Raw genomic sequence first — 10,583 nt, 5'->3', positions numbered from 1 at the left:
ATCTACTTCTTATATACCTCCACATACCATCTACAATCAGCCTCTCTCACTTTCTTATCTTGGCATCAACTGACGTCCTAATCCTAAAATGACTAATAATCTTATTAAATAGAAAAATGAAAAGTCATAAACTAGTATATAAAATTTCTTAGCATGAATAGAGAGTGAAACACATTAGTGATGCATGTGCTTACATATAATAAATAAAACGCATGTGCTTACATATTATAAATAAAGTAATATTAGTGCTTATATATAGAAACACTTCTTCGAGTTTTTTAACTGAATCACAACAATGGCCAAAGAAGGAAAAAATATGGGAAGAATTAAATTGGGTTCAGAGGGACTTGAAGTATCTGTTCAAGGACTTGGTTGTCTGAGTATGTCCGATTTCTACGGGCCGCCTAAACCCGAACCCGATATGATTGAACTAATACACCATGCCATTAACTCCGGCATAACATTTTTCGATACTTCTAATAGTTATGGGCCTTACACTAACGAAATCCTCCTTGGCAAGGTATCAAATTCTTAATTCTTGTAGGATGGTTGTACCTAATCGAACATGAGTAATAAGGTGAAAGTTCAGGTAGCTAGTTAACTAACTGAGCTACTAAAATTCTAATACAGGCTTTGAAGGGAGGAATGAGGGAGCGAGTCGAGTTAGCAACAAAATTTGGTATACATTTTGCAGATGGAAAGAGAGAAGTACGTGGAGAGCCAGCCTATGTAAGGGCAGCATGCGAGGCTAGCTTAAAGAGACTTGATGTTGATTGCATAGACTTGTACTACCAGCACCGGATTGATACACGCGTGCCCATTGAAGTAACGGTTGGTTTCTCTTTTCCACAACTCTGTAAAATGGCTCAATGCTGCATAAAAAAATACACTATCAGCGTGTTTTATGCTTTACAATTCTTGTTTTACTAGGTTGGAGAACTTAAGAAGCTAGTTGAAGAGGGGAAAATAAAATATATAGGTCTATCGGAGGCTTCAGCATCAACAATTAGAAGAGCACATGCTGTTCATCCAATAACAGCAGTACAATTAGAATGGTCTCTATGGTCGAGAGATGTAGAGGAAGAAATAATCCCTACTTGCAGGTTTTTTCTTCTTTTTGTTTATTTTTCGTGTTTGAGGTTTATAGCAATGTGAGATCCTGATCTGTTAACTGTTCAGAGAGCTCGGAATTGGGATTGTAGCATACAGTCCACTAGGCCGGGGCTTTTTGTCATCCGGTCCAAAGCTGGTTGAGGACTTGACAAATGAAGATTTCCGAAAGGTTTAGATTATATTTATTGTTTGTTTTGAGTTCCAACATATTCACATTATGTTTAATTGCAGTGCATTTGACTTGAAATGATCTCCAACTTTGCAGCATCTACCGAGGTTTCAGGGCGAAAATCTTGAGCATAACAAAAAATTTTACGAGAGGATTTGTCAAATGGCAGCTAAGAAGGGATGCACCCCGTCTCAACTCGCGTTGGCCTGGGTGCATCACCAAGGAAACGACGTGTGCCCCATCCCGGGCACCACTAAGATTGAAAACTTCAATCAGAACATTGGAGCTCTGTCCATAAAGCTAACATCAGAAGACATGGCAGAGCTTGAATCTATTGCTTCAGCTAATGCAGTCCAGGGTGATAGGTACGGTTCGGTTGCGCCTACCTACAAAGATTCAGAAACTCCACCCCTTTCAGCATGGAAGGCTACATAAATGATGAGTTGTTCTTGTGTTGTGCAGTGTATGCAATGAGAAAGTTTGTTATTCTTTTTTTCTGTTTCAAAACTATTGTGCCACTTGCTGATGGTTCAAATAATAAAATCAATTCTCTGTTTGTGGACTTTTTTACCTATGGAGTAAAATATTGATACCGATTGGGGTTTGTATTAGTTATTCGACCTATCCGTAACTTACTTCCTACCAAATATCGTATAAGTTATACCAAAATTAATACAAGAATAACTTAAAAAGTATATTAAGTTAGGCAATCAACATGAATCAAATTGTACAAAGTTACGAAAGCAAATTAATATCCACGATTGAAACATATACACTAATTTCAATTTGCACAACATTATAAAAAATGATTTCATGTTCAGTTGTCGACATACATACTAATTCAGATTTGCATCAAGTTACAAAAATAATTTCACATTTAGGATTCGAAAGTACATATTAATTCAAATTTGCACAAAGTTACAAAAGCGATCTTTTGTCCAAAATTTGAACACACACTAATTCCGATTTGCACAAAGTTACAGAAATAATTTCACATGCAGAATTCGAACATACATACTAGTTTAGATTTACACAAAGTTGCAAAAGCGATTTCATATCCATACTAATTCAAACTTGCACAAAGTTACAAAAATGATTCCATATTCGAGATTCAAAGTTCAAACGTACATACTAATTTAAATTTGCACAAAAGTTATAAAAGTTATTTCATATACAAGATTGGAACGAACATACATATTCAAACTCACACAAAGTTACATAAACGATTTCATATCAAGGATTTAATCATACATACTAATTCAAATTTACACAACAAATTTATAAAAACAATTTCATATCCAGGATTCGAACTTTCCGAACGAAAGTACACACTCAGCCACAACTTTGGTGGTTTGTCATTTGTCAATACCTCATCTAATTAACAACCTCTCTATAAATACAATACAATATCCACTTGCTCTATTACGTGCATATTTGCAGAGTAATAAGCTTAAGCTGAATCACAACAATGGCGGCAGAGGGAACAAAAGTGGGAAGAATGAAATTGGGTTCAGAGGGATTTAAAGTATCTGCTCAAGGACTTGGTTGTATGGGTATGTCCGCTTTTTACGGGCCGCCCAAACCCGAACCCGATATGATCCAACTCATCCACCACGCCATTAACTCCGGCGTCACTTTTCTCGATACTTCCGATGTATATGGACCCCACACTAACGAGATCCTACTTGGCAAGGTATCAATTTGTTAATTTCTGTGAGTTTTATGCAGTAGGATGTATGTACCTAATGTTAAATATGCTGTACATTTTTTTTTCTTTTTGGTGATTGGCTTTTCTTGTGCTTGAGCTGAACTGTTTTCTGGATTTCTAAGCATTTATGCATTGATTTTATTGTACCGTATGCCTGTTCTGTTGTACCTTTTGGTTTTGGAGTTTTGGTGTTTGTGCTGGAATAATTGTAACATATGCAAAATGTGCTGGTTCATAAAGCTTAAAAGACTTGTACTTTTTGCACCCACGGGTGTAGTCTAATGGTCAATGAAATGAGTTGAGAACACGAGGTCTCAGGTTCAATCGAGACACCATGGTTATCAATAATATAGAAAGGACTCTACTCTTTGTTTTAGGTTGGGTAGGAGTTGGTGCTATACTTTACATGTTTTAAGTCTCTTGAGTTGGACCTTACCAAGAAATGTAGTTCATGGTTCTTCAAACCTTGTATATTTTCTGGGGTGCTAGCATAAGCGAATTCAAAATTTGAACTTTATGTCCTATCTGTCCTAGCTTTGGTGCATAGAGTTATCTGATACCTGTTGTTGGTGGGAGGTGGTAGGTATCCTGTGGAATTAGTCGAGGTATGCGAAAGCTAGGCCGGACACCACGGTCATGAAACAAAAAAATTTGAACTTTATGGGTTCGCACTCAAATTTTATCATATGCCGTCTAATTTACTGGTTCAAAATCTATCATTTATACTAATTTATTGAGCTTTTTAACGCATATACATGGTCTAAGCCAAAGCTATTGGGTTTAGATGAGTCGATAGGTTCTTTACTAGATCCGCCCTGGGTGTTGGTGGATGGTTTCCGCTGGGTGCTTGGAATTTGAAGGTTCCAATATATGAAATCAGTGCTACTATGCAGATTTTATCCTTGTTATAGCTAGTTCCAACAAATTCATTCTATATTCTCATAGTCTGATTATTTAGATGCTAAAATCTATCGAGGTCAGGATAAGGGCACACGTAGCAAAAATTGAAGTGAAATGATAGAAATAACAGAGAATGGAAAGCTCAGAGACAGAGAGGAAGAGAGGGAGTTGTTTTATTATTGATCCGCTGTCCAGTAAAAAAAAAAACTTTCTTGTCGATACGAAGTCAGCCAATTCTAAGAACAGGAATACTAGTAAATTAAAGAAAGATCTTTTCGGAGTGTAATGTAGTAGTTGCAGCGAGTAATTGATGATTGATGTCCTTGCTTGTAGGGGCGAGGCTCCTTTTACAGGGTAAAGAAGAGGGTCTATATGTAATTCGTTTGTTCTTTTTTCAAATGATGAGAGTCATGGTCAGTTGCTAAGAGCGTGACTCTCGGTTCTTGGGTTGGTTGAGAGTCTCTTGGTCCTCAAGGTTATATGATAATCCATGACCATTGTATTTATGCAGGCTCTGAAGGGCGGGATGAGGGAACGAGTTGAGTTAGCAACAAAATTTGCTGTATGTTTTGCAGATGGAAAAATGCAAGTGCGCGGAGAGCCAGCCTATGTAAGGGCAGCATGCGAGGCTAGCTTAAAGCGACTTGATGTTGACTGCATAGACTTATACTACCAGCACCGGATTGATACACGCGTGCCCATTGAAGTAACGGTTGGTTCTCTATTCCACAACTCTGTAAAATGAATGTTATGAACGTTTCCTAATCATCAATTACAAACACTAAATGGCTTCAATGCTGATCAACATACACAATCATTTTGGAGTTGATCTAGTTGTTGAAAGCCAGTCTCTGTATATGTTTATAGTACAATCGTCGCGATTATAATCCAAATGGCTTTCTACACAGACAAAAATAAGAAGAAGAATTGATCCTCCAGAGATGGGAAGAAGCAATATGAAGTTGAGACAAAATTAGATGCAACTGCACTCTAATTTAGACTTTTCTGACTTCTAGTTTACATCTCTGAGCTTGATGAACCATTTAAAGAATTTAAAATGAGCAGCCGGTACCTCTGATATAATGCATGGGTAACCTTTAGAGAGTATTGGCATAGACCAATACATTTCAGCCGCGCACCAATTAAGTGGAGTGCTTATATTGTTTAATTTTTTCACATCTTTGTTCAAATGGTTAATGATCATCATTTTTTCCCCTTTGAATATCTTGTTTTACTAGGTTGGAGAACTTAAGAAGCTGGTTGAAGAGGGTAAAATTAAATATATAGGTCTATCCGAGGCTTCAGCATCAACAATTAGAAGAGCACATGCTGTTCATCCAATAACAGCGGTACAATTAGAATGGTCTCTATGGTCGAGAGATGTAGAGGAAGAAATAGTCCCTACTTGCAGGTACTTTCTTCTTTCTGTTAATTTTTCGTGTTTGGCTCTATAGCAATTCGAGCTCCTGATGTACGCCTATGTGTGAACTGTTTAGAGAACTTGGAATCGGGATTGTAGCATACAGTCCACTAGGGCGTGGATTTTTGTCATCCGGACCAAAGCTTCTTGAGGACTGCTCAAATGAAGATTTCCGAAAGGTTAGCTTGTGTTTATTGTTCGTCTTGGAGTTCCAGCATATTCATATCATGTTTAATTTCAGTGCGCATTTGGGTTGTTAGTGTAATATGGGGCATGGTTTGATCTTCAATTTTGCAGTATCTACCGAGGTTCCAGGGCGAGAATCTTGAGCATAACAAAAAACTGTATGAGAGGATTTGTGAAATGGCAGCTAAGAAGGGATGCACCCCGTCTCAACTCGCGTTGGCCTGGGTACATCACCAAGGAAACGACGTGTGTCCCATCCCGGGCACCACTAAGATTGAAAACTTCAATCAGAACATTGGAGCTCTGTCCATAAAGCTAACATCAGAAGACATGGCAGAGCTTGAATCCATTGCTTCAGCTAATGCAGTCCAGGGTGATAGGTACGGTTCGGCTGCGGCTACCTACAAAGATTCAGAAACTCCACCCCTTTCAGCATGGAAGGCTACATAAATGATGAGTTATTCTTGTGTTGTGAAATGTATCGAATGAGAAACTTTATTTTTTTTCTGTTTCAAAACTATTGTGCTACTTGCTGTTGTTTCAAATAATAAATTATGTGTCCAAACATAATTTGAACTTGCAACTTTTAAGTTTGAACATGCTTGCCATCTGATCAATCCCTCTCATCCAATGCAACTTGATTCTTTTTTTTTTTTTAAAAAAAATATTTTCAAATGATATGATATATAAATACATTCAAACTTAACCTCAAATAGCAGGTAAGCACTCCGACTTTGAGAATGTACATATAAACCACCTTAATCTGGTCTAAATGACAATTTGGATACGACGGTAACATGACACATAAATTTTGGTATTTAGATGATTATTTTGTAATTTGAAGTGTTTAATTGACATGAAGACGAATTAAAGGTATTTAGATGTGCAGTGATAAATTGACTATTTACTTACCAGCCGCCGCGCATAGTTATAAACCACAGTCCTTCACATTTAGCAGAGTGAAACGACAACGATGGCGACGTTAGGATCAAAAGTGGGAAGAATGAAATTGGGTTCAGAGGGGCTTGAAGTATCTGCTCAAGGACTTGGTTGTATGGGTATGTCCGCTTTTTACGGGCCGCCCAAACCCGAACCCGATATGATCGAACTAATCCACCATGCCATTAACTCCGGCGTCACTCTTCTTGATACCTCCGATGTATATGGGCCTTACACCAATGAAATCCTCATTGGTAATGTATGATATTCAACTTCTTTCCCCCAAATGCTTAATTTTTTTTTTTTGTTGATGAATTCCATTCTTTGGGTTTATGCATTAGGATGATTGTACGTAATGCTGTAATTGTTGTACCTTTATTGGTTTTGGTAAAAGTATGTGATTGCTACTCGTCGTCCCAAAATGAAATTGTTACTAATAAAGCTAAAAAGGTAACTATTTGTTTCAATTTGTTTGTCTTACTTTTCTTGTTAATCCGTTTAAAAATTGCCTATATGTTTAAGATCACACAATTGAAGAACATTTTGATACATTCTACGTATCTTTAGTTTAACACTATAAGATTTAAAAGTCTTTCTTTATTCTCTTAAATTTCATGTAAGTGAAAACCAGGCAGACAAATTGAAATGAAGGGAGTATCATTTTTGGAACGGACTAAAAAAAAGAGTGTTACATTACGGGACGGAGGTAGTAAGTAGTAGTGCTAATTACTGGTGTTTGAGCTGGAATACTTTTTTGTTTGTTTACATATGCAGAATATGATTGTTCTCAGAGCTTAAAGTCTTGCACTTTTCTTTTTTGGGTTGGCGGCGGGGTTGTTATGAGACTTTGAGGTACCATTACATGTTTTCACCTTACAATGTGCTACGTTTCAGACTTTCAGATGCTTAAGCCTCACGAGTTGTACCTTAAGAAGAAGAATTGTTCATAATTCTTCAAACCTGTATCCTCGTGCGCGATTTCTAATTTTACTATTTGAGATTATTTGTTTTTTTTTCCTGCAAAGTCGTTGTTTTGGAATGTTGTTTTCTTAATATGAAGTACACAGAAACAAAAGTGTAGTGAACTTGTATTTTCTTATAGTAGTGTTCAAGTTAGCTTCTGTGCACCTTGATTATTTCACCGTGTAGTTGCTAGCTTCCACTAGCACAAATATTGAGTAACTTTACAAACCAAGGCTTAGACAGGTGAAATGAAATCATCTTGTATTTTATTTTTGTCTCCGCTGAGATTTGAATTGAACTTTTGAAAGTTTGCATCGACTTCATCAACCATAAACCACACTCTTAAGCTTATTCATTCATCGCATAAGCAACTGAGAAATTTTAACCATTTTGCAATAATTGTTGCTTGATGTTCTGATAATTATGTATCTATGCAGGCTTTGAAGGGAGGGATGAGAGAACGAGCTGTATTAGCAACAAAATTTGGTATTGTTTTAGGAGATGAAAAGAAAGCAGAAGGAAAGAGAGAAGTGCATGGAAATCCAGCCTATGTAAGGTCAGCGTGCGAGGCTAGTTTAAAGCGACTTGATGTTGACTGTATAGACTTGTACTATCAGCATCGAATTGATACACGTGTTCCAATTGAAGTCACGGTTAGTTCTCTTTTTCCATTTATGATCTTTGTAGTTACTGATTATTTATTCAGGAAAATGATGTAGTATTTGATCTTACTCGGAGGATGTACTGCTGAGGAAGTAGTGCTGCTAAAATCAAACAAAATAATTACTGTACAGTAGTTATATTATATCTACAAATGCTGGACTGTAATACGAACTTCTGGCTAGTATTCGAGTAAATGTTTTACTTAATATCTCAGTGCAATATTTCGGAATTGATCTTAGCTGTTGTTAGCCACACTCTTTATATTGCTTAGACCAAATCATTGCCCTTATTGTCCAAATCAGCAAAACAATTCACTGTCTTTCTGCTTTAATAAAAAGGAAAGCAACAACAAAAGAAATGATCATCCGGAGACAGGAATCAAACAATAGGAAGATGAACGGAAAAATAGATGTAACTGCTCTCTTTTTTAGACTATTGTCAACATTTCTTATTCCCTTGAGATTCCTGCTTTACTAGGTTGGAGAACTTAAGAAGCTGGTCGAAGAAGGTAAGATAAAATATATAGGTCTATCCGAGGCTTCAGCATCAACAATTAGAAGAGCACATGCTGTTCATCCAATAACAGCAGTACAATTAGAATGGTCTCTATGGTCGAGAGATGTAGAGGAAGAAATAATCCCTACTTGCAGGTTTAATCTTCTTTCTGTTAGTTTTCGTGTTTGGGGTCTATAGCAATGTGAGATTCTGATGTTCGCCTATCTGTTAACCATTCAGAGAACTCGGAATTGGGATTGTGGCATACAGTCCACTAGGACGGGGCTTTTTGTCTTCCGGTCCAAAGCTGCTTGAGGATTTGTCAAATGAAGACTACCGAAAGGTTTGCTTTGTTGTTTCATATTTCAAACATATTGCTATCATGTTTAATTGCATTGATGTATTTCTGTTGCGAGTATATTTACTTGTTTTAGGGAAGAAAGAGTTTCGAATAATAAGCTTTGATCTGGATGACATTACTAGGAACAAAAGCTTTCAATAGTTTGTATCAAAAGTCATGAAGTATGAACTTTACATTATCCCTTATATATTGCCATTTGCTTAATTGGTATACAATGCTCTCCTTCGTGATGTTTAGTGTTACTATTTGTTTACCTCTATTTTCTACGCGATATCGTGGGATAGTTAAGTCATGTCTTCAACCCATTGGACTTAAAATTGATCCTCAATTTTGCAGCATCTGCCAAGGTTCCAGGCTGAGAATCTTGAGCATAACAAAAAGTTGTATGAACGGATTTGTCAAATGGCAGCTAAGAAGGGATGCACCCCTTCTCAACTAGCGTTGGCCTGGGTACATCACCAAGGAAACGACGTGTGTCCCATTCCTGGCACCACTAAGATTGAGAACTTCAACCAGAACATTGGAGCTCTGTCCGTAAAGTTAACATCAGAAGACATGGCAGAACTTGAATCCATTGCCTCAGCTAACGCAGTCCAGGGTGATCGATATATACCTGGTATGAGTACTTTCAAAAATTCAGAAACGCCGCCCCTTTCAGCATGGAAGGCTACATGATGTTGCAGTTGCTTGAGTTGTTCTTGTGTTTGTGCATAATATGCACTGAGAAAGTATATTTCCCTGTTTCAAAATTCAAACTATAGTGCCATTTGCTTATGGTTCAAATAATAAATTTCATGTTTATTGTTTGTAGACAGTGGCGGAGCCACCAAGATGAACCCCTTCGATGGAAAATTATATTATTTTTACATGGTTAAAATAATTTTTTAGGTATATATAGTAGATGTCGAACCCCCTTCGAGTACTTCATGTGTTTATTTTTTCAGATTTTGAACCCTCTTATTGAAAATTTTGGCTCCGCCACTGTTTGTAGACTTTTACCTATGGAGTAAAATACTGATATTTATTCCTCCACTGCCTTACAAAATATGTATAATTCAATCTTTTTCCTTAATTGGACAGAGTCGAGAAGTATTTTTCAAATCATGATAGTGTCCAGGCAAACTTCCGTTCTTCGATTATTTTCACTCATTTAGCTAGTTTAGCTATAGACATTATTTTTAGCATGTTTAGCTTCCAAAATTGCTGAAGTCCTGCGTTACGATATTATCACAAAAGACATCTATAAAGTTGCATAAATAATTTTTCGAAACAAGCTTGAAATAATACAATATGATGCATTTTTCGAAAAAAAGTTATTAATGGCAATAAAATGTTCATACAACCCCTATGGTCCTCTTTTTAATCAATAATGACGTATGTGCTTACATATTCTTTGTCACAATCCATAATCGGTGTATAAAATATTACTCCGATCCCGCTCCTTTAATATTTAATAAAAAAGTATTCATCTCTATAATTAAAGCTATATACATTATTAGTGTTAAACTTTTGTACTATCAAGTTATAAATACTAAGTATAGATTTATATATGTCGTGTTATTAGTATTTAGACTTTATATTTATATATAAAAAAATATTTAAAATGTACAATAATCTATTCAAGATTAGTGTCAAGAATTCATAATTACTTTTTTTAACTCTCTGC

General features: G+C 36.4%; 1 protein-coding gene and 1 pseudogene across 2 annotated transcripts; both read left to right on the top strand.

The window, feature by feature from the left end:
- Positions 1 to 296: 296 nt before the first annotated feature.
- LOC125834923 (auxin-induced protein PCNT115-like) lies at positions 297 to 6,094 on the top strand (annotated as a pseudogene). The gene is made up of 8 exons (XR_007443380.1): positions 297 to 520; positions 631 to 831; positions 931 to 1,103; positions 1,180 to 1,282; positions 1,379 to 1,724; positions 5,157 to 5,301; positions 5,387 to 5,489; positions 5,608 to 6,094. The product of XR_007443380.1 is annotated as an auxin-induced protein PCNT115-like (transcript).
- Positions 6,095 to 6,453: 359 nt separating this feature from the next.
- Positions 6,454 to 9,713, top strand: LOC125834917 (auxin-induced protein PCNT115). Its single transcript, XM_049514068.1, has 5 exons — positions 6,454 to 6,694; positions 7,836 to 8,051; positions 8,539 to 8,711; positions 8,797 to 8,899; positions 9,254 to 9,713. The coding sequence occupies exons 1-5, from the start codon at positions 6,470 to 6,472 to the stop codon at positions 9,590 to 9,592; spliced, it is 1,056 nt and encodes a 351-aa protein (XP_049370025.1). The 5' UTR covers positions 6,454 to 6,469; the 3' UTR covers positions 9,593 to 9,713.
- The last annotated feature ends 870 nt before the right edge of the window (positions 9,714 to 10,583 follow it).

Source organism: Solanum verrucosum, unplaced genomic scaffold (genome assembly GCF_900185275.1).
Source record: "Solanum verrucosum unplaced genomic scaffold, falcon-dt-bn FXZP01000184.1, whole genome shotgun sequence".
In the NCBI taxonomy this organism is placed as follows: domain Eukaryota; kingdom Viridiplantae; phylum Streptophyta; class Magnoliopsida; order Solanales; family Solanaceae; genus Solanum; species Solanum verrucosum.
The sequence above is the reverse complement of the archived record's forward strand: the minus strand, read 5'-3'. Positions and strand labels throughout refer to the sequence as shown.

Bases quoted from the DNA above. Each gene is read 5' to 3' on its own strand.
- LOC125834917 (XM_049514068.1), top strand. From the start codon at position 6,470: ATGGCGACGTTAGGATCAAAAGTGGGAAGAATGAAATTGGGTTCAGAG. The intron at 8,052-8,538 runs GTTAGTTCTCTT...CTGCTTTACTAG, and splicing joins GTGTTCCAATTGAAGTCACG to GTTGGAGAACTTAAGAAGCT. The intron at 8,900-9,253 runs GTTTGCTTTGTT...TCAATTTTGCAG, and splicing joins CAAATGAAGACTACCGAAAG to CATCTGCCAAGGTTCCAGGC.